Source organism: Centruroides vittatus, unplaced genomic scaffold (assembly GCF_030686945.1).
Source record: "Centruroides vittatus isolate TY-2023 unplaced genomic scaffold, ASM3068694v2 contig_914, whole genome shotgun sequence".
Classification (NCBI taxonomy): domain Eukaryota; kingdom Metazoa; phylum Arthropoda; class Arachnida; order Scorpiones; family Buthidae; genus Centruroides; species Centruroides vittatus.
The window spans coordinates 20,256-46,078 of record NW_027122603.1 but is presented as its reverse complement, the minus strand read 5'-3'; the positions used below and the strand labels follow the sequence as shown (position 1 = coordinate 46,078).

The 25,823-nt window shown below is 27.6% G+C and overlaps 1 protein-coding gene across 2 annotated transcripts in view; it reads right to left on the bottom strand.

Moving 5' to 3' along the window:
- Sara (Smad anchor for receptor activation) overlaps positions 1–25,115 on the bottom strand; it is a 57,152-nt gene extending 32,037 nt beyond the window's left edge. For both annotated transcript variants that reach the window (XM_067281285.1, XM_067281286.1), the window contains exons 1-5: positions 24,946–25,115; positions 10,073–10,146; positions 8,109–9,992; positions 5,763–5,902; positions 802–901 (exon numbers count right to left, since the gene is read on the bottom strand). In XM_067281285.1, the coding sequence (XP_067137386.1) occupies positions 802–901; positions 5,763–5,902; positions 8,109–9,992; positions 10,073–10,130 (2,182 nt within the window). In that variant the 5' untranslated portion in view covers positions 10,131–10,146; positions 24,946–25,115. The remainder of the gene's footprint in view (positions 1–801; positions 902–5,762; positions 5,903–8,108; positions 9,993–10,072; positions 10,147–24,945) is intronic.
- Between the last annotated feature and the right edge of the window lie 708 nt (positions 25,116–25,823).

Here is a 25,823-nt window from a genome sequence, read left to right as displayed (position 1 = left end):
ATTGAAAACTTTTGTTATATTCATTATTTATTTTTGAAATATAAAATAATTTTCTATATATAAATTTATTACAATTTCATTATCTAAAGTTTTGAAACATATTGTAAATACAATAATTATATATTCAGAAACAAACAGAGATTGAAGATTAGAATCTCTCTTTTGCTCTAATTTTTTCAGTTTACTACATCTTTAGAAACTTTTTATAACTGGTTCTTGGGGAACTATTTTGTTCTCCAAGAAAATTGTACCAAACAAAAAATGTTCAGAAAAATTAACTGTCTCATTATATAGTTTCTTGGTATAAGATTTTGGAGGAGGTTGGAAATTATACAATAAAATACAATAAAACATGGTACATTAAATAAATTTATCATACATAAAATAACTATATAAAATTACATGGATATAAAATGAATTAGTTTTATAAATTAATAGCATAATTTATTGTATGCTACTAGATTCAAAAGCAAGTGATTTTGAAGACTAATCTGCAGTTCAATTTAATAAAAATTCTAAGTTACTAATTCAAATTCACGGTTGATCTGGTTTTAAATTTTCATATTTCAAATTATATTTATTTATTCACTTGTAAAATAATAATATATACATAATTATATAAATTTTGAGATGGAAACAGTCTTTGAAAATCTATTTGTTTTAAACTTTTTTTATTTAAAATATAAAAATAAAAAGTTTTACAAAAATATTTCAAATTTATTTATTATTATTTTGAAGTCTTATAATATTGGAAAATAATTATAGATATGCATTAAAAATTTATTAAGAAAAAACACTTGCCTCGAACTAAAACAGCAAGACAATGTTGACATACCCGAGCCTCTTTATTATCTAAATGAGGAAGACGAGTTTTCTGATTGCAACATTGTGAACACAACACCTATAAATAAATAAATAAGTGAGTATGATACTGGAAAAAAAAATAATACAGTTTTATGTTAAAACAAATTAATAAAACTTAAATAGCTATACATGCCAATTTATACTATTAGAGAAAGATAGCATACACTACTGTCAGCATTACATAAAATTATTTATTTTGCAAGTACTTTCAACAGTATATAACTGTCTTCTTCAGGCAGAATCATTCATAGAGAACAAAACATTTGAATTCAAAAGTAGAACTTGAATAGGAACTAACATTTTTACAAATCATGCAGGACAAATGATTTGTGAAAATGCATGTTAAACTGTCTATTTTGTAACCCAATTGTTGTACATAGGATCTACATACAGATCCTTGCAAGCCAGAATACACAACCACAAATATGACATGTCCAAAGGAAATTTCAACACAGCACTTGCCCATTTTGCTGCTGAACCTGAGGTTTTCTCCCTGCTGGGATGAAGCTACACTTTTACACAAGGTCTTAGACTTACAATCATTGGAGGCATTAGAAATCCATTTAGCTGAGAAAAAAATGTTGCGTTAACTCTGACAGCATTACAGTACTGCAAGCATGAAAAGATTTTATAGATTCACACAGAATTTAATATTTTTAATTTTATTATTTAATTTTAATATCATGCCTTGTAAAGAATTAAATTGTTGAAAGCCTTTCTTTTATTTTTATTCTTTAAATTGTGCATCACAAACATATTAAACATATTTTTGAATATTTAGAATTGCTATTTTAAAGGTTATTCTCTGTTAAATGATAGAACTTTTTTTTGTTTTGTTTTATTTCCTGATGAGGACTTCTAAATAGTGGCTGAAAACTTTAGAACTTTACAGTTATTTACTGGAAACCACATATAGGTGTTAGTTTCATTATTGTACTGTTCCAGTTTTTATGTGCTGTTATTTACTTTATGATTATCAATCTAGTATAAAAGTAGCTAAATCTTATTGCCATATGGTGCAATAATTTGGCAAGAATGTTGTCTCCAAGTCTACAATCTATGATTGGTTCAGTAAATTTACAGCTGGGCAATAAGAAGTCAAAGATTAGCCACACTCAGGAAAGCCTTCATCATATTGGATGACAAGCTGCGATACCTGGTCGAAGCCAACCCGTACTTGACCACACGAAAAACAATTTAAACACTTGGTTATGACCAGTCCACTGTAGTTCATTACTTAACTGCCATTGAAAATGTCTGCAAGATCTTTCTTCACGACAACGCAAGATCACACAAGTCAAGGTTGACCCAGCAGAAACTGCTTGACCTCAGTCTGTTTCCTCAACCCCCACATAGCACAGACATTGCACCATCTGACTATCATTTCTTCTGCTTCATATAATACTTCTTGGATGGAAAGCAGCTTGCTGATGGAGAGGAGATAACAAATTACGCTTGCAGTGTTCTTCAAGTAAAACAGTCTGAGTTTTATTCAGCAGGGATCCATTACCTGCCCAATCAATGAAAGGAGGTGCATGAATGTAATGGCAATTATTTTCTTAAATAAACTATTTTTTGTTTTTGATATAAATGTTGTACTATAAAACTCCAGAAAATTCCAGAAACTTTTGTACCGACCCAATATTACAGTTAACATTTTAAATAATAGAATAGATACAAATACTGTTAAATTTAAAAATATAGTATTAATAGTTAAAACCATGGTGTAAGAATAATAAGAATTCAAGGATGTTGGTGAAGTGATTAAGCTTACTCGAGTATTCACCAGATGTCGTGATGATGTAGAAGTCAAATTTTTACCATTGATTACCACTAGCAACAATTGCTAATTAAACTCTAATTTGTGTTAATTTCAATAAAATTAGTGAAATTTACATAAAATAATCTAAAAGTAATAGAATACATGTATAATTTTTTAAAAACCTTCATTAAACTGATATTTTTATAGTCTAAAAAGGTTAAAATATATAATTACTTTAGCTATTAAATGTAATTTAAGCCCATAAACCATCAATTGCTTTTTAATTTCATCCCTATAAAAGTTTCATGATGTAGTATAACCTCTTAATGACAGACATCGAAGAGTTTGAACTTATTTTGAAGTGTTTAATGTTTCTCAACATTGCAAATCATTATATACCTCAACAATAAGAATAAATGTCTTTTATTCATATCCAAAATGTTAAAATGCTTGTTAATTAAAGGTGTCCATTGTTTAGAAGTGTCCTTTATAAATGATTTTATTCTGTATGCACTTGACAGCAGTTTTGGGTTTAGCATATAATTTTTACTGTGATAAATTTTAGTACAGCATAATTCTTAATTGCAGATCATTCAAACAATATAAACTCAATAATATACAGTATATATATATAATATTAATAAACAGCTTTATTCAGAAAGAAATTTGGAATATTTTCATTTCTCTTTTGAAATGCCTTGCAATTTCATGTTGTGTATGGCAAATTACCTTAACCTTAGAGGTACATAATATTTTATATTCCATTTTTATATGCTTTACATTGAAACGGTTTTTTTATGTGACAGTGCTTCTGCAAATTATCAGTCAGCATGCTTAATGACACTTTAAACTAAGCATGCTGACTGATAATTCTTGTTTAATTTGATTAAGTAGTGAAAATAGAAAGGTATTTGGGTATGTGAGTCTGCTTTTTGTTTTGAGATTAGTCAACTGTGCTACAGGTTGATAACTTTCATCTTTGGTCAATACCTTAATACAAACTTCACAATCTGTAAAATTTTTAAAATTTTTGCAAAGCCAGCTACATAATCTATTATGCATTCTAATATATCTGCAGATGCATAATCATATTTCATCACACTAAATACCTCCCTCAATATGTCCGTCCAATTTCTCTTTTAATTTTTTCAAGTGGATAAGATCCTCTTTGGATTTCTTTTCATTTTTTTTTATACTTCTTCACAGAGAACTCTCGGTTTCTCATCAAACAAAATTTGGCAAATACCAGATCTTGGTGATTTTAATAGGGAATATAATGATGACAATATACATACAGTATATATATAGTTCAATACATAGTTAATATAATACATATATATCATTATGTATTTGCAAAAATATTGAAAAAACAGGATGTTTATTTTAACATCCAACTCTTCTAATTGTCCCCAAAAACCACTGTAATAAAAAGTATTTGGTTATAATTTTTATACATTGTTGTAGCAATTAAAAGCATGTTTTAATTTATGGGTTGGTTAAATAGTTTATAAACTATAATAAAAGTAATTAAAAGACTTTTTCAAAGTGCTTTGCTGGGTTTAGAAAGGTATGATGGACAATTTGGAAACAAACTGAGCACTGCATTCTTAGTTTGTGAAGAGTTTTATAAGGAACATTGATGATTTCCTTTCTATCCTTATATACTCTCCACAAACGAAGAATTTGACGCAAAGCAAAATGCTTTTCACAAACATCACAGTGTTTGGTTGGTTCTATATCTGCACACAATATCAATCATTTCCATTTTTTAAATACAGTAGAGAACCGAAAATCAGAATCAATTGGGGACTGGGGTTGTTCAGATTAGGGATTTGTTCTGATTACAATCTATGTACGAAAAAATATATTAACCTGTCCGATGTTCAAATTTTTCTCCGTTGCGTGTCGCTTCGTGTTGAATTTTTGTTGATTTTAAGCCTAACGAAAATTTTTATAATAATAATCGAGGCTATCGTATCGTTAAAAATTATTTCTGCATTTTGTACAAACAAAATAAATATATTGAAGAATATAAAAACATGAAAATTATACTTTAGAAGTAAATTTAGTATCAAAAACGTTCGATTTAGCACAACACAGTCCAACTGAAAATCGTGGCGATTCCGATTACCAGGGTGCCGATTTACGACTCTCTACTGTAATTCCAAATCTTTTGGTGCCTTAAATACATTTACTATTTGTTTCTTTGAATAATAATTATCTTTGCAATTATGCACACATCATTTAAAGACATGATTTTGTAAGAATTTCTTAAAAACACTCAAACAAGGCAATAGTAAATGGTAAACAATGATACAAAAAGTTTCTGTTTAGTTTTTCTTACATGTAAATTTCTGCCATTTTCTGCAATATCAGTCAATTTTTATACATTTTACTAAAAATTATCCTTAATTAAATATTTGAATGTTTTAACCATGGTGTAAGAATACAGGTGATACCACTCCTATTGTTTGACTATCAAAAACTTGTCAGGAATGTGTTTATACTTCAGACGTTTGCCACCAGGTGCCATCATATTGGGATGGACCTGGTGGCAAACGTCTGAAGTGTAAAACACATTCCTGACAAGTTTTTGATAGTCAAACAATAGGAGTGGTATCACCTGTATTCTTACACCATGGTTAAAACATTCAAATATTTAATTAAAGATAATTTTTAGTAAAATGTATAAAAATTGACTGATATTGCAGAAAATGGCAGAAATTTACATGTAAGAAAAACTAAACAGAAACTTTCAATATAATAAAAATATATAAATTTTTTATTTTTATACAAATGAGATTTTTGGTTACAAAAACAAAAAAACTTTATATATGCATATCAAATGACACTGCTAATCCATTAGGTAACACATTATCAGACATCAGAAGATTAAAATATGACTGCAATTTTTCATTATTTACATTTATAAATCACATTAAATATTAAATCTGAATCTAAAATAATGAAAATTATTTGAAAAAATTTAAAAATTACATCAATTTACTTTATAACTTACTATTCATGATTCTGTAGCTAAATGTTTAATGATATTTCATTATTATTTTGTATAATATAAAAATCCAAAAAATGTTTTCATTGTAATTCCATTTTAAATTAAAAGCAAGCTTTTTACCTTTCCACAAGCTCTGCAATGATGTCTACGTTTAATTACAGTAAATTTAACATCACAATGCATACAATTCGATGCTTCAGTATCTGGCACCCAAAAAGGTTTTATTTTTCCAAGTTTTTGCTCTTCTTCACTTATAGAAACTACACAAAATTAAACAGAATTGAATATTATTTATAATAATTATAAATATTGAAATAAATTTTAAATAAAGTTAACAATCAATGATGAAAATTTTTTCACATTGTAAAAACAACAGAAATGAAAGAATTTAAAGAATTAAATATTTGAAACATTCTTGTATTTCTAAAGATAAGCTAAGAAAAAAGTACTAGGAACAAAGTATTTAATGTGTTAATTGTAATATGAGGTTCTTCAATAGAGAGAGAATAATAAAGTTAGATTTGAAAAGTTAAAAATTAGCTTTAAAAAAAATTATTATTATATTAAAAAATTTGAATAAAAAATCAATAGAAAAAAATCAATGTTTTCAAACTTAAGTAATCAGTTTATAAAAAATATTTAGAAAACATACTATAAACTTTGGAATGTGGTTCTTTAAACCAAATTTCACAACAGTTATTGTGTAAAGAATGATAACGCTATTTCTTAAAAATATTTCTTAATATGTTATAGGTAAAAAATATTCAATTATTATTATTATTTGATTAAAAATCCATCAAACATATTTAATCTAATTATCAACACAAGTTCATTTATATTCACAAAATTTTAATTTATTTTCAATTTCTGAATCAAAGAAAGTTTTAATTTAATCTCTGAATACTTTATAATTAAACTTGTATTTGTATTCTTCAATATTTTTACTAGTAAATTCTATCAGTCATTTTTAATGAATTATTTGCTTTAATTTATAGCAGTGGTTCTTAATCTTTTTATACTCACGGCCCACCAAATATTTCATAATTTTTTGTGACCCCCATTTTTTTAATAATAATTTATATTTGTTAAATTATCTATAATAAATTAATTTTTTTATTATTGCTTTATTTTTTATATAATAAATGTAAATCATAACTTTATTATTTCATTATCTATTTAAATAACATTCAAACTTCACAATTAAACATGAAAACTCATTAATTTTTAACAAAAAATAAAATAAGAAACATGCCGATAAATCGATCCAAAGTCAATGCTATAACTAAACTAAAACACCCACAACTTGTCGTAAAGATTTTTCATATCTTTTGCAAAAATATTTAAATTTTCAAAGTTTACCACTAAGTCTACTATTTTTCCTAATTATTTTTAAAATTCCAAGCATTAATAGTTTCTTAGAATTGCTTTGGAATAAAAGAAGTAAATACTGCAGTGTAAGTAGCATATTTGCATTTATTTCTTCTGTACTAACAAAGTTGTATGTAAGAAGAAATAATAAATAAATAAAAAAAAACTAAATAGGAAAACTTTATCTTTCTTATTTCACTTCTCAATACGATATTCGGTTATACATCAATTTTCTTTTTATTATATTCTGAAATTTTGGATAATTTGGCGGCCCCGGCAAACTTCTTACGGACCTCCAGGGGGCTGCGGCCCCCCTGTTAAGAATCACTGATTTATGGTATTCATCACCAGAGGACTTTTTTTAACCAATTTACACATTTTATCAGAAGCATAGCCTCAAATAAATGATTGTCTCTGGAAGTGAATTTTTATGTACAGGAATTCCCCATATATCTTGGTAGTAAGGTTCTGAAAATGTACAGTGTTATGTGAATCTGTTATACAAAACAAAAGACTTAAAAAGAGATCAAAAATTTAAAAACTTCAAACAGTGTCATCTACTTAATTAACAATTTTTTAAGTGATTAATTTGAGTATGATGCTTTGTTGCATGTCAAATTATGCTTTTATCCAATTGACTGACATTTATACAGTATTTAAAAATTACAATGCTTGATCCTCTTTCCCAAAGAGGAAATGTTATTTTCTATAGAATATATTTATTACAGTCAATCTTTAAACTATAATTTCATTTAGCTTGTTTGCTTTATTTTTCCTCTATTAAACTAAATAATGAAATTATCACATTCTAAGTTTACTTTCTATCTGCAACCCATTTTTAGGCAGGTGTTCCTAATTTAGTGACTGTTTAATGTATAATCATACAGCTTAACGTGGAGACCATGTAGACATTGAATGTCCCAGTCAGCATGGCAACAGTTAACTTATATGGTTTACTATTAAATACTAGAATATTTCAATTTTTTATTTTAACTAATATTAAAAAAATTGAAATTTGAAACATTTCAATTTATATTTAAAAAATTTAAATTTTTTATTAATATATTAGATATACTGAAGATTAAATAAAAAGCATACCTCTTTCTTCAATAGCAGATCCAGGATTTATAGGTTGGGAGTGTGTTTCATTACCATCATTATCTATACTTTCAGGTGTTTTGTCATTGGATGAATTTTCCATATCAGTAGGAACTTGTGGCCGCATAGATACACGAACTGGAAGATTCAATGTTGTAGGCCTGGGCAAACGAGCTGGTTGCACAGGAGTATTTGTTTCATCAAAGGACCCATTTCTTAAAACTGTAGTGGAGTTCATTTCATCAATCTGATTTGTTAAATTTCCATTTTTGTCATAAGTCTGGCATATTTCTCCACTTTCATCTATACATAATGACTTTTCTGATATATTTTTGTCATTATCTATTATTTTTAATGATGAAATAGAATCTTCTGAAAATTTCTGATCAAAATTATCATGAGTAATTTCAATATTAGACATATTAGTAGCAGATAATTCTGTATTACATAATTCTTTATCAAATTGTTCATTACAAAATGATTCTGTATTTTCAAATGTATTAGGAACCATAAATTTTGGTTTTGCTCCCATTTCTTCTTTATGAAGCAAATCTTTATTTTCACTTGATGTATCTTTAATTTCTGAAAAATTCTCATTTTCAATCTCCTCTGTTGATTTTTTGCAAGGACTAGGTACTTCTAAATTCACTTGTGATTTTTCTCTTATTTCTTCATTTGATATACTTTCAAATTTACTTTCTTTAAACAAGGTTAAACCACATGATTCTATTACCTGTTCATTATTATTTTCTGAATATTCCGTAGATGAATCCATCTTTAGATTTTCTTTCTCAGAATTATCTTCATTTAAAATATCTTTAAGATAACTATCTACTTCTTCAATATCAATATCATCTTCATAATCTGCTTCAACATCCTTAAATCCAATTGTTTTGGGAGAAATATTATTTTTTTCTGTATTATTAGATTTCATATCTAAATTATTATTTATTATATTATTTTCATTTAATTCCCTATCTTGTGTTACATTTGAAGAAGAGATTTGTGTTTCATCTTCATTCAAATGTAATTGAGGTTTTTCCACAGATGCTACAGATTCCACAAGTTCTAACGTTTTACATTTAAAATGAATCCCTCTCTCTTTAGCATCGTCATCATCATCATCAATCTTTTCAGCTTCATTTTTTTTAGATTCAATTGCATCCACATTACATTTTTCTTCATATTCTTCGGTACAAGTTTCTGAAATGTTTCCTTCTAGATTATCTACAGAATCATTAAAATTTGTATCTACAGATTTACAGTTCTGATTTTCATTGTTCAACATGCAGTTTTCTTCATTATCATTATTTGAATTTTGCATATTTTCATTTTGGTCATTCTCGGCTTTGAAATGTTCAGTAGAAAATGAAGGCAAAAGTTGAATTTTAATATCTGAAGAAGAAAAACTATCATTGTTATCATTAGTTGTATTTTGAACAGATATGCATAACATTTCTTCATTTTGAACATAGCCATTTGTAAAATATTTGTCAGAATCCTTCGTGCTGTCAGAAATATTATTTATTGAAGAATCTTTCAAATCTTTAGTCCATCTATTGAAATCAGAAAAACTATCATTACTAAAATGTGTTTTTTCTGAATTATTCTGGAATGATTTTGTTTTAATATCAACCTGAGACAAACTATTATGATGATGAATGGGTAGAGAAAGTAATGTGGATGGTTTCAAAGCAGAAGCAAAGTCAGCTTCAGATAAGTCTAATTTTTCTGTGTGATCTTTGTATAACTGCTGATAGTCACACACATTATGTGAAATGTAGAGTCTATTTTCAAAATTGATATTTTGCACACATTCTAAATTATTTTTTAACACTAAATCATCTTTAATAGTTGATTTTTGATCCAATTGCACTGCCCTATCTGAAAACAAAATGTAATTCATAAAATAACTTTTGATTTTATTAAATAAAATTAATAACTTTATAATTAAATTATAATACCTTCACTTTCTTCAAAATCATCCAATACCTTATCAAGATCAATAGCAAATTTATCCATCTGACTTTATAGTTTTCTATAAAATAAAAATAAATTCTATAATATTTATATATTTTATGAAATCATTTCTGAAATTTAATTTATATTACTTTAATAATAAAAACAAACTTAGATAATACTAAATTATTTTTAATTTTATTTAATAACTCTAATAAATATTAATGTTTGCCTAAACTCATAAAAACTTTGTAACTATGTTACAGAATAAAGTCTCTCAGCTTGCAAACTCATGAAGGAACTTTGAAGAGAAAGCAAGAAATTCTTGCTTTCTCTTCAAACTTCATAACTTCTCAGGATCTAAGATCTGTATTTGAAATATCAATACATAAGAAAATCTTAGATTTTCTTTCAATTTAAATATTTCAATAATTGATTTGAAAATTTTGAGAAACAAACAAATTTATTATTTAAGAATTATACTTAAACAGGTATAAAAAATTTTTTGAATTATGTTTAAAAGATAAGTTTTAAATTTAAAAAATTATAATTTTTCAAACACTAAGTCATTAAAATTATCATAAAGTATTACAAAGAAACTGTTAAAAAAGCTTAAAAGCATAATATAATCAATCAATATAAAGTAGGTCTATATATATTACTTATATATAATCCAATATAGAACAACAAAAAACACTAATCCAAGTTATTTTTAAATGTAGTCATAATATAAAATGACCAAGAAATTTCCAATACACTTTGAAAAATTATGTCATTTTTAAAACAATGTAGAAAATGACGATATGAGACAATATAAAAAAAAGTTTAAAAAAAACGTACAGATTTTTCCAATCTTGATAACATATATCAAAATAGGTCATGATATCATATGACTAAAGCTAGGACATCTAGGCACCAAAAATATTATAAGTTATAATTTTTATAACTATTTATATGATTTTCAATATCTAGATGTCCTATCTCTACATACAATTTACTTATATATATGTACAGGTACATACACATATAAGAGCTCAAGTGTTTATTTTAACAAATTCTAATTGATTATTATAACTACTCATGAATAAATTTATCAGCATTGAACTAAGTTAAAGGAACTAACATTTCCAATCATTTTCGGTGACAATCATCAGGTTACAAATTACTTAAAAAATTTAAATTAAAGAAATTCTTTCAATAAATCCAATGCTATTAAATAAATTTAGTATTCTTGAGTATATTATTTGCACAGATTTTCAAAGTATTATACAGACACAAGAGGAAAACAGTATAAATTTTATTTTCATTTATATTTTATATGTAAATATCATAAAATAATAATAATGTTATAACATTATAAAATAATAGAACAATATAATACAGACTATTCTTATATATTATGATATTCATTGGTCATCTAAAGAAAATTTCTTTACAGATTATTGCTATTAATTCAATATTTCCACTGTGACAATAAGATAAATTTATAGTGTAAAATTTCCAAATTATTTAGCAGGAATTTGTTTACTAGATTTCAAACTTCAATAGGAGATTGGAAAGACGTCAAACAAAAAAAATACATCCACCAAGGAACCTTAATTAATTTCTAGTAAAAGTTAATATGAAAAATTTGAACTAACATTTTTAATCTACACCCAGAGATCTCCAGATTAAAATATTCCAAGATGGAATATGAGAACAGAACAATGGCATTTTTTGAAAATTAAATAATGTTTGAATACATAAAATAAAATAAGTAAATGCAGCTTGTGATTTATTCCCTAAATATCTAAATGATATAATTTTCTGTAGAATTATTATCAATTTCAAAAATAAGGCAATGACTTTAATCCCAGCCTTAAAGCAACTACAAGTTTAGATCTTATATAAACGATTGTTGAATATAGTTTAGTCAAAGTACAAGTATGATTAAAAATGAAAAATAAAAATAACAATAAAAATGAAAATAAAAATGTAAATACATGCAAAAACATTCCATTATAATATCTATACATCATGATATGTCATAGTTATATACATCTTCTATGATGAATAAGATTTCTGTTCATGTTGGGGTCATGTAGGGATATCCATGTGTAAGATAATTGTTATTTGTCTTTAAAATTAATGCAATGACACTTTGTCTCAGATTTAAATATCTCTAAAGCTTCCAGTATCCTGATGGAGTTAGAATGTTTAGATCATTTGATGATGGAAACCTTGCCAAGATGGATGTGCATGTCATTACCAGGTGCATATATGGTTAAGGCAGTGTCGTGTTTCTTTTTTATCAATATCATGTTTGTATTCTTTTAGTTCTTATTTTGAATACCAGGTGGATAAACTGATGTATTCAAGATTGCAACCATCAGTCATTCATCAACAGAATTTTGTATATACCTGATAGCTAAGCATATTAGTCTCATCCTTTCCATTTCTGAGGATGTTAAAAACGATTGGATTGCACCTGAAAGTTAATTTCGTCTCTTTTTGATAAGCCATTTCCTTGTATATTATTAGCATGTTATGATTATAATCTATGAAAATACATTATGTGTTTTGCATGTTTATATGGTGATTATATGGGATTTCAACATTAGGGTTTAAGTGATGAATGTTGTTGGAAAATGCACCAGCCATATCTCAGATAAGGTTCTTGCAGTAATCGCATGTTGTAGCTGTGTTTAAGGTGTTTTAGTTGACTATGTCTGTATAATTTGTACTGATGGCTTTCAGCCATCTTGTATGTGTATGGGTCATTTAATTTTATTAAATTTTCAAAAAGCCTCATTGTTCTCATGTTTCATCTTGGAATATTCTGATCTGAAGATCTCTGTTTGCAGATTTAAAATGTTAGTCCAAACTTTTCACATTAAATATTACTGGAAATTAATTAAGGTTCCTTGGTGGATGTATTTTTGAAATATTTGTTTTATTGTTATCCTGAGTACAGTTCTTAAAAACAGATTTTTGTACATTATTTATTATATTCTTGCTCACATTACACTTATATACAAACCAATTTTTATTTTTCATATTGTTTAGTCTAATACTAATCAAAAAACATCTCTAAATATTTTCTAAAACAAATAAATTTTGCATTTCATAACTCAAAACTGAAAAAGACAACTCTGCAGGTATAAACAGTAGGAAAAAACTTGAAAGGATTAAAGAAGTCAAGATATTTATTTGAATTAAGCAGTTTCTGGGATTTTCAATCCCATCTTCAGATCAACATTTGATGTTCTAATAATTTGAACAAAACAACTATTTACACATAACTGTTTGAATCTAATTGACCAACATTACAAATTTGAAGATCTCTTTAACAAATTAACGGATATTTTTAAATTACCAATATTTGCAGTTTATACAAAAATTATAATAAACATGAAATAATATTAACCATGCATAAACTAAAACAAACAAAATACAAATAAAAGTAAAATAAAAAACAATAATGCAACAACCAAACACAGTAAAAAACAAAATAAGAAATAGTAATAAATAAAAATGTATAGATAAATCAGTACTATGTACAAACATTTAAAAGTGTTAAAATACAATGTGAAACATTTATCTGGCCTACAGAAGTTTGTACAATATAAATATCTGAGATTTGTGGAGAAGCTTAGTCTGGCATTTTTAGAGGCAGGAATATAACTGTAGGAAATAAATAAGCCATACTCAAAGATCTAGTTTGTCACTGCAAACTTCTAGTCATAAAGAAGAGAAGGAAACAATGGTCTATTCTTCAACAATTCTGTGGCAAATATCTTGTATTTTTTTTAAAATCAGAATTTAGATATCCTTCCATTGAGGAATAGTTTTCTTTCTCATGAAGTTCAGTTCTACTAGAACTGTAGATAATTTCCTTCATCTGAGAGCATCTTTATGCTCAACATCCTTTATGCTAATACAGTATGTGCTGCCTAGATAGTACTCTGTCCTGCCATCTGTTTTGATTAGAATGAAATAGTTGCCACTATTGCTCTTTTGGTATCAATTCTTTTTCATTTTTAATCATGTCATATATCGTTGGCTATCTTATAGTCACCACTTCCTCATCACTTTTGCTTAGATGTTTGTGAAGGATCTGGGAGGCTCCCAGTCCAGTGGCAGTAACCTGTTTATTATTTTGATTGCAGTACTGGTGTTTCATTGTTTGTGCTGAGATCTGTCACCTGATTTTGTTTGAAAGATATTGTACTGTAGGTTGCAGTGAAATTCATAGAGCATAGCAGTCTCCATAGCTGTATTTGATTTCTTTTTGTAAATCATTTACATCTGACAAATAGAGGAAGGCTCTGCTGAGAAGTGTTCTAATAACTGCTGTTTTATAATAATACAGGTCACCTGACATGGAATGAATGTACAATGGCAGAGATGACGGTTTCTGATACACTGTTGTTTTGAATTTTTATTTTATTGTTATGTTTACATCACTGTATATTCGTGGACCTGGTCAATCTCTAAGGTCAGGCCAATGTTGTTGTTGTTGGGCAAAGTCCTCGTCATTTGAAATAATTCAGAGATCTACAAGTATATCATCTACTTATCAGAAAATAGCTGTAATATACTTGCTGAAAGCTTGTACTACAGAGGTTTCAACAAAGTCAGAGTTTAGCAAATCAGAGACTTGGGATCCAATTATCCATTAACACTCTCCTAGACTGTATAGAATACTTGTTATTGAACTTAAAAGTATTCCATCATATAAACATATTCAGGTACAGTTTTGTGCCAATGATCCTTTAAGAGACTGTATAATAATGAAATGTGAGAGAGAAGATTGCTTTAACATCAGGAATAAATAAAGTATTTTGTAATTTAAAATAGTCAGGAATCTACATTTGGAAGGGTCCAACTGCCTCTGTCTTGTAATGTACAAAACAATAATTGTACTTTATTTTAATTTTTATCATTTGATAAAAACACTCAAAATATGTTAGTTTAAAAATGTAATATAAAAATTAGAAATTTATATCAGGTAGGAATGCCTATTGTCAATCACTTCTAGAAGCTGATCATGTAAGCAGAAATCCATGCATAACAAGCAATTATTTATTGTGACATCGTCACAATGTTGGGTTGCAGCTTTTAATCATTTTAATTTATTTAATTTAAAATATATGCTCTCCACTTCAAATTAGTAGTAGTGTCTTGCCCCTGTATATCATACTTTTCCCATAGCACTGGAGTAATGCCATTAATCTTTTAACTGCTTTCAGGGAAAGTTTTGAATTGAAGTAATGTGACTTCTGGTTTGCATCAAAAGTTCACATATAGTTAATTGAGGCCTCCAACCCCTAAGGTTTAAATTTCTGGTCTCATCTTTCATCTATCTAACTTTGTTCTCAAAATTAAGGAAAGCCAGATGGATGGATGACAATGGAAATTTATAAATCTATAATTTTTTCAAATTGCAGTCCAATTAGTCCATTGGAACAGCTTCAGGCAAGTTATCTTCACAGGAAGCATCATAAGATAACTCCTTTCTCAATGACATGTAAGAATAACAGGTTGCCTTACTCATTCAAAGCAATGAGAAAAATTAGTGTGCAACACTGCTTCTGATAGTTGACTACAGAGTGAGGCACTTCCAGGTCTTTAGAAGATAATGAGAGCTCCATCTTTCAAATGCATGTTTTTACAAAATGTCTATTATTGAGCTCGCTTATCTTTTACAGTTGTCACATTTGTGAGCTCTTGATGAAAGAAAACTCGACTATTGGCCGTCATAAACGAATGTACAACCCGCTGATCAACTACTGGGTGAATAGCTCCTGTGATTACATTATTGTTTTTCATGATGTAAATAAAGGTCTAATAAAAAAGTTTTTTACGACAAGTATAGAAGAAACTTTATTTTCATATATAAATTTTGCTTTTTATGTACCATGCACCATAAGAAAAATTATCAAAGTCCAAAACAACGTTAAACAGTCTACTGGTGCCATTACCCTATACAGGATGTATCAGAATGACATTTTAAAAATTTGGGGGATCGTAGAGGATGAAATTTTGAAAGTTTGATATAAGGAACTCATAGCCGGAAATGTGATATAAAGTTTCTACTATGGTAGGAAGAGCTTGACCGCCCTTCACTTTGGTAGCTACCCTTCTATCCATTGACATCATGTTATTGTTCTTGACTTCATCTGGGGTTATGTAAAGTCCCTTGTGTACACAACACCTGTAGGAACAGTTCATGAGCTTATGGAGCACATCTTTACAGCATTTAATACCATCAGAGGGGAGCGTGGCATCTTACAGAGAGTCGGACAAAACATGGTTCATCGTTGCACATGATGCAATGAAGTTGGTGGTCGTCACATTGAACATTTACTCTAAAGCAGTGCAGCCACTGATTCGATGTACAGTTTGATTGTACTCTGCTGTTTTGTCAATAAAACTTGTCATAAACTGTATTCTGCTGTTTCATTCAGCATACTGACCGTGAATTGCAACGTGCTGTAGAAACTTTATATCACATTTCCGGCTATGGGTTCCTTATATCAAAACGTTCAAAATTTCATTCTCTATAATCCCCCAAATTTTTAAAACGTCATTCTGATAAATCCTGTATACTGTACATACAAATAAGTAAACATAATAGAAATATAATGACAATAATTACTGAATTTAAAATATTTTTAATAACTCTAAATTATTCAAAATACAGTTAAGGTCTTAATCAGATTTAAGTTAAATAGCCACTTTATGAAATTTGGCAATTTAAAATGATGATAAAAGTGGAATAATATGTTTACAATTATACAAATTTATAAAAATAAGAAATATTAAAATATTTTATTGTATTTAGTGGAAGCAGACTTCTTACCAAAAAGAAATGATCTATGAGAAAGAGTCCTCTAGTACAGTGATTCTCAAAGTGGGGGTCGCGACCCCCAAGGGGGTTGTGAAAAATATTTGGGGGGGTCACTGAAAAATTGATGCCAGATCAATTTTTTCAAATATTTTATAAATTTACTATGGATTCATGTTTAGAAATAATAGAAATAAAAAATATATAAAATAATTTTTACTTAAATAAATTGCACATATAAATAATAAAAATAATATAAATATTTAAATACAAGCCTAACCCCCTCCCTTCGGGATGTTTTTTGACACACACTTATTCTTCGGGGGTCCTTTGAAATTTTTAAGTGCAGAAGGGGGGTCGCGGTCCAAAAAGTTTGAGAAACACTGCTCTAGTACATTACCAAAAATAAATAATCTGAAATCTCATAAAAGCCAAATATTTTGTTCAATGACATTTCAAAGTTTACCATTTGAAGCCCATAAAAATATCACACAAATGAAGCATTTTAAGTGCAACTTGTCTGTTTTTTGAAAAGTTTATAACTATTAATTTGCTCACATTATTTTAAAGTGCAATGTTTTCTCATGTTTTACTATCAATTATTTTTATAAAATTTTTTCATAGATTAAATAATGGCAAATAATATATAAAGTTAGTATTGATCACAAAGAATTATTATGTTGTTAATGTTACAAAAGCATGTAGAGAATTGCAAAGCACTGCAAAACATGAGATTGGACTGGTAATGGCAATCAGAATGGAGTCCCTTGTACATTAATAAAATTATTTAAATAATATTTAGGTTTGAATAATAACAACATAAATTATCATTCAATAATTAAACAAATATTTTACTTTTGTCGTCATTCATTGATAAGTTATTTGAATTTAAATTCAGCAATTGATTATAGAAAACTGATAAGATATTTAACTACCAAAATTAAAAATTAAGTATTTATAACTAAAAAAAAATCAAACAGTATCACTAAAAAGAAATTCATAATAAAAATTTAAAAAATCTTAACAAGATCTCAAAAATCTTGGCCCGGTTTAAAATTGACAGGTTTCATATCAGTTTGACACTGGTTTCTTTTATTCTTAATTATTTGATGACTAAAATTTTTATCATTGAAATAAACAAAAATCTTGATCTTTTGGCTTACAATGTTAATTCTTTTTATTAACATTGTAAACCAAAGAACGTTTGTTTTTGACCACGTTCGTTTTAAATAAACTCTCTCAGCAATGATAAAGGTGTTTGGTTATTGTCTAATCTTTTGCTGAGCACATTCTATTTAATCTTTTTATTAACTTCATATTTCTTACATCATCATCATCAATGTACCTTTTGAGTTTTTTAGACCTCAGTTGCTCTAATTTTCAACTTTTTTCCTCTTCTGAACATTCTCCACCTCTCCCTAATCATTTGTAATACATTCAAAACAAAAACAAAAACAAAAAACCCATAATACATTCAAAACAAAAACTCAAATCCACTAACTGCATTTGATTTTTTATGAGTGAAATGTTCTCTTATTAAAATATGTATACAAATGATGGAGGTAGATAGAGATGACACACTGTAATAATATTCAGCAATATAAATACAACAGCAAAAACAAAACTCTTTTGTAAAGATCACAGCAGTAGGCCAAACTATTTAACCAAGGCAGTAAACACAGCACAGGTTGAGGAATTTATGTTGAAAAACTAAAGAACAACAAGAAGTAAATATTGCTTCTGAATGAATATTTTATTGAAAAGCACAAATTATTATTTATGAATAGGAAATGGACAAATATATCTTGCTGAGTATCAAGTTTGACTAATAAACATAAAAGCTGTCATTTTACTTATTCAATAATTAAAACAAAAAAAGAAATGCATTTTATAATGAATACTTTCAATGAGGTTAAGATATATATATATAGTGGGTGATCGGTTAACGAACATAATCTGTTCCAAGACTTTGTTCATTATCTGAATTGTTTGTTAACTGATTATCAATTTACTGTAGGTTTTTATGGGAATTTGATTAATTCATTCTGGAGACCCCAAAAAATAAAAAATATATACTTTCTTACTATATTTATTTATATGTAATAATAAAAATACATATATACACCGTCTTGCATTTTTATTAGTCATGTTTTTCCGTTTGGGGGGTTAAAGAATCTGTCTAATGTCAATTGCTTTTCTCTCTTCTTCAGGATTTTTCGGAAGTAATTAATAGCATTGTAATTGTAAAGATCCCCAAGCTTATTAACCTCAACCTGGTTTGGATGCCATTCTAAGACAGTTGTTCCTCTAAGACATCCTCCCACTTTGTCAAAAGATCTTTAATAGCAGATATCGGATAATCCTCTTTTTCAGAAGAAAACACATCTCACTGAGTTTCTTGGTGTTCTTTGTTCGAGGTCGTGGTTTGTCGTTCCTCTGTCGTAAAATACGTTGCAGGTTCCATTATGAGCTTTTCAATGTTCTTTATTTCTCAGATGTGATTTTTATACTCCCTTGGTATTATACTCTCGCCTTTCGAAAAGAAAAACAGATGCAAAACTTCATGAGTGCCCACCCAACAGTCTTGCAAATACTACAAAAAATTGTTTCTGTCAGAAAAATAAAAGGCTGGAATTACAAGGGAGAGTTTCAAAGTTTGGTGGAATACTATCCGATCAGTATATACCAGGTTTGAACATCGATGTTGACGTCTCTACACTCCGAAAGGTTTCGAATTGTTACCTGAAGACAAAAGAAAATCAATCGGTATTTGTTATTTTCTGTCACTTCTTTTTAAGTTTGTTCACTGAAGTGTTCGTTATCCAAACATGTGTTCATTGTCCGATTTGTTCTTTAACCGATCACCCACTGTATATGAACCATTTTACTCACAAAAGAAAACAATCCTCAATGAAATAATGTTTACTGAGCTGCAAATACAAATTTTTATGACTTCAAACCATTTTCGTGAAGAAAACTTACCAGTTGTGATAAGGAAAGAAAATGGTGACTGCACAAGAGAAAGCAGTGTCTATTGTGGTTAGCCGAAACAAAATCACCGATAACCGTGCAAAGAAATTTTTGCTGGATGTGTACCATAAAGACTCACCAAGTGTGCCTTCAATTTATGCATGGATGAAGTTTAAAGAGAGAGGAAATGTTGACAGGATACAATTAGCAATCCTCACTGTTACACCGCAAATGCTAAAAAACACTTGGAGGAAAATTGAGTAAGATTCGACATTATTCGTGCTACTAATGGAGCTCATGTACAGTACAGCGACATTGAAGGTACTGTAAAAAAAATCTCTTAGATTTCTTCATTCTTTTGCAGCAAACTACACTTCATTTTCACCTGTTAGTATTTTTGTTATTAATGTTTAGAATGATAAAGATCTTTCTTAGACACCCTGTATATTCTTTCTCCTTTAATTTAGTCTTTCTTTTCCTATTTCTTTTATTACTAGTGTTAAATTTTTAAAAATCTCTTTTAATAACTATGATCATTTTACTTATTTCATATTTTAAATATGCTTTTTTTTATTTCTTCTCATTGTCTATGGTATTAGTATGACAGACCCTAAAGAGCAATGAATAGCAGTATATCAAATCTTACATAATATAAAAATTCTTGAATTCAAATATGTTGCATTAATTTTTGAATTGTTTAAACCATATATGTAGATTGAATTAATGATTTTAAAAGATGGAAAAATCGTCGCCTAATAAAAGAGCGTTGAAAATAATTATTTTATCAAACAACCAAATCCATTTAGTCTTTAGAAAATTCTAAGATAAAAAAATTCTGTCCACTTAGCAATATTGAAAAATCTTAAATGCACTTAAATCTTAAAAATCTTGAATTAATGATGTTTAACACTAAAGTATTATCTCTGTATTACAATAATTTTTTTATCCAAAATTATGCAGAAATAATACAAATTATAAAATTAAATTTCATACTGTTTTATTGAAATTTTATTACTTTCAAAGAAAAAGAGAAAAATTCAAATATTTTTAGCTGCTGATAGTTCTTCAGGTATCACTACAACAACATGCTTTGCAATAAGAAATTCAAAAAATAACATAATTAATATCAGATTCAGAAATACTCCTTAATCATGGAAATTACTAAACAAGAAAACATTTGTTCTATTAACTTTTTAATTTGAATGAATCCATAAGCAAAGTATCCATAAACAATAAAATACATCTTCCAGACTCATAAAATCATTAGCACCTTACTCAAATGATTGTATTAATTTCTATTAAGAGAATATAGGTACTTGATTAAATGGTACAGAAACACATTAAAGAATAATACTGCATTTAGGTATTTTAAAAATATTTGTTGTCATTGTTAAGAGTTTTATTTTAAAATATTTAAAAAGATGAGATTATAATTATTATAATCCACCCCAAGTTTGGTGGATAAGCAAATGATCTGATTAACGAAGCAGTGCTACATATATCTTTTCTCATGGAAACAGAGTAATTAATATTTTAAAATAATATGGATCTATCTTGTAAACATAAGAAATTTTTTTTTTTCTTTTTAAATACAGGGTGTCCACAAAACACTCCTTGATTTGACGATGTTACGATATCTAAACTAATTCAAATATAATAAATTGATAAACATGTGGTAAACCAATTCTCTAACAACAGTTATTTCATTTTTTTCAAAGTAATTAGACATCTTTGATTTGAAAAAATAGGAGTGCAGGGAAATCTAAAATGGCTGCCACCCCACAGCAACGCAGCTGGTGTGTACTGGAATTTGCAAGATCAAACAGTGTTGTGACTGTGAAATGTGCTTTCAGACTCAAGTATCATATGATTCCACCTACATCCAAGTCGATTCAAAAAGAGTACAATTTTAGTCAGAAAAGGTATATTTGTGATCAGAGAAAGAGACATTCTGGCTGACCATCAGTCTCAGAGGTTTGTGGCTTCTTTGTGGTATGTGAAGAGCACAGTTTATGTACCACCACTACCTGCAATCCTGGAGAAGCTGAAAATTTCAATCACCAAAGCAGTTTGCATGATAACTCCAGATATGCTGCAGAGTGTTTGAACCGAACTGGACTATCCAATCAATGTTTGCCAAGCATTGAGTGCCTTCACAATGCTACCATATACTATATAAAACTGAATGAAATCCTGCATCCGCAGCTACTAACTGTGAAAGATTACTACAATAAAGTTATATGTTATTCATGTTTGAAATCAGGAAGTGTTTTTGTGGACACCCTATACATTTCACTTATAAATTTAGAAGTAGAATATTTTTGAAGATTGAAATGTGTTGTTATATTTATTATATTATTTCAAATTACTTTAGTCCTAAAGCTGTACTAAATGTCAGAAAATTAATAGATTGTTCTATAGTCTTTTGAAAATAATAAAATTCCTATGAAGCAATTAATACAAAACTAATACAGTAGAGCGTCGTTTATCTGAAAGCCGATCAACCAAATGTCAGTTAACTGAAAGCGTTCCAGTCAGAAATTTAAATTTCTGCTAGTGATGTGGCACTGCAATCTTTGGCTATGTCTTGGGCTACTCCAATATTTTTTTTGTTATACTAAATACTTAGCTTGGATGTCACACCAACAGTTGTATTAAAATGATGAAATTATAGATAAGAAGGCATTAAAGATTAAACAAAATACTTTATTTCCGCAACTGCTTTCAACACTATTTATATACGTCGTCCTCAGGCAGTTGAATGAACAAAGAAATTCAAACAAAATATTTAAAATACAAAAAAACTTAGCAACATTAGCCATTATGGAACATAAGCTTTTCAATGCCTTCTTATCTGTAATTTTTTTTGTTGTTGTGTGTGTTTTAGATGGTAGCCCTGGCACTTTTGTGTGGTATTTTTCTGAGGACTGTGTGTTTAGATGTGTGTCATGCTGAATCAAACTCCGTTTCCATCTAGAGACATTAATTTTGGATCTGTGAATTTTATACTTGTAACAGATTGTGCTGTAGTTGTTGTACCGTTCTCAATGGCGACTAAACCTGAATGCGTTGTTCTCAGTGTTTCCGATAAACTTAAAATAATAGATAAGTTGAAATGTGGTGCTAGTGGATCAAGCTTAGCTTGGAAATATGGAGTTAGAAATGCCACAATATCAGACATTAAAAAGAACAGTGATGCCATTAAAAAATTTATGTTAGGCTTAACATTGACGAAAATTCAATGCAAAGTGACACGCAACAAAGAAAAATTTCAACATGGGATAGGTTAATATAATTTTTTGTACGTAATCAGTTATCTGAAAAATAAGTTATCCGAACAACCCCAGTCCCTGATTGATTTGGATAAACAACGCTCTACTGTAATTAGTTACTGGACTGTTAATGTGAATGTAAAATAATAGATAGAATAAATTTAACCATTATGAAAACTTACTACAAAAAAATAGATATCTAAACTATTTTAGGAGCAGACACTATAAATGTCTACTTTAGAATAGTTTTAATCATTTTTGTTTCAAAATTTTCAATTTATTGGTAATTTGAATATTTACTAAACAAATACAAAATATTAATGTATTTATAATAAAATACTTCAATTTATAATTAGTATATTTTAATAAAATAAAACTATTTATAGTTTAAAGTTTAGACAATCTTTAAATTAACAGTAAATAATATTTTTATACATTTCAATACCAAAACATTATCAAATATAAAATTAAATGAAATTTTTCTAATATTTAATATAAATTAACCTATTATTAATTTTAATTATTTATCATCATCATTTTTATAAGACAACCACAACTTCATTGACATTTATTTCATTACACTATTTTAATACTGAAAAATTCATACTCTTACTATAAAATATTGGTTAACATCAAATTTATTCAATGACATCTAATTTAAATTGCCTTGAACATTCTTTTACCATTATTAGTTATTATTTTTAAGTAAAATAAATTATATTGCAAACCTGAAAATAAAAGATTAACAAAATTTAAAAATCAATTTGTTTTTACTTCAATTAAGTATAGTTTTTTGTAAATTTCTCCTTACTCTCTACATATTATAATCAATATTTTTTTAATTTTAATAATTAATTAACTCTTATAAATGTTCTATATTAGTTTAATTGTTTTTTAGAATATAAGATCAATTATTCAATCAATCAAGTTTTTCTTTCACAAACAAAACATCTAATTAAGAAGACATACAGACCAGCATCATCACATCCATAATTAAAGCAAAAACAGCTCCAACTTCTTTAAAAAATAAAAAAACAATAAAGTTACTTTTGCATTAATTATGGACACAACAATCCAGTCAAAAAGTATAAGACAACAGGGGTGATTACAGCTAAAAAAACAATTAATATGCCTAAATAAAATTATTCTGTAGTAGTAACCTATTCGATAACAATTGATAAACATCACAATGACATCAGCTCGTGAAAAAATATTTGCTATGGATAAAACTAAATATATATACGACGATATGTCAGATAAATAAAATATGACGATTTGACCAACAAGCACAATCTTATCCAGATCATAAAAAGTACACGAAAGACAAAGATAAATCATCATCGTCGTTACATACTTTCAATTTCTTTCTATTCAATTATAAATTATTAAATCAATTTTCTAATGAACTAGGTATTTTTTTTATAAAAGGAAATACAGTAGTTTATCTCCTTATACATCAAAAACCAATTTCAATTACTGTAAACTGAGTTGTATATAGTGTATATGGTTTTTATAATATAGATCATTACCCAATGTTTAAGTTTACACTAAATAATAGCTGTGAATATATTAAATTAATGCTAAATCTTACCAATTATGATGTCAGAAAAAATCTCCTGGTTTACAAAACTGAATTTTTTGGATTGATGGATGATTCATCGCATATTTCGTCTTAAGAAATTTTACATTTAAATATGACGTAAGTTGTGGATTTTTATTATCAAATCAGCGTCAATCAAGTTTAATTTTTAAAGGACACATTCTTTAACCCTAATATTAGGCCTACACTTTTTATGATTTTTCTTACCTCCTGGAATGATCAACTTAAAAATACATCTTGGTCGAAACCTCTAGCGCCTTATTTCGCCAATGGATTGTATTTTTGAATAAAGAAACAAAATTAAACCTGATAAATATCTGACGTCCGAAAGCACGAGTGGTTCATTTTACATTTCTAACATAATTATTATTGATAACACTACCGCTACCTGGTGTCTATATCGCAAAGCAGTTTCCGATCGCCGTCATTTTTTTTTTTTTTTTTCTTCCTTCGTTCGTCTGTCGTAATTTTCCGCCTTTTCGTAGATTTGAAAGGCGTATTTAAAACAAATTCAAGCTAAATAATAATGTTTTAACCATGGAAAAAATACATTGTAATCGAAGCGACCTATATAACTATTATTAAATATTTAATCGTGTCACGGTTGCTTTGAATATGTTATATTTCGTACTTTTAATCTTGATTTACTGTATAAATATCTACAGACAAATCAACCGACATAAATTAATAAATACTAAATTTATAATTAATTAAATACTTAACGATATCTCGATCATTAAAACTAAAAACAGGATGGATCTATATACATTTACCTGTTTTACTAGATTTACATTTATCTCAGTCCATAAATTATATAATAAATTTATTTTGTATTATAGCATATATTTTCTAAAATCACGTATACAATATATATATTATATATAAAAGAATGCTTTTATTTTATTTTTTATAACCTACTTATAATTGAGAAGCATAATACATTCAATAATAAGTATATACTGTACAGTATGTTCTACTATTTCATTTAAAAAAAAAATTAAAAAAATATAAGCGTATTGCTTCTTAGTACGATAATTAATGGCAATTATTATTTCATTCATACAATTATTTAATCTAGCAAACAA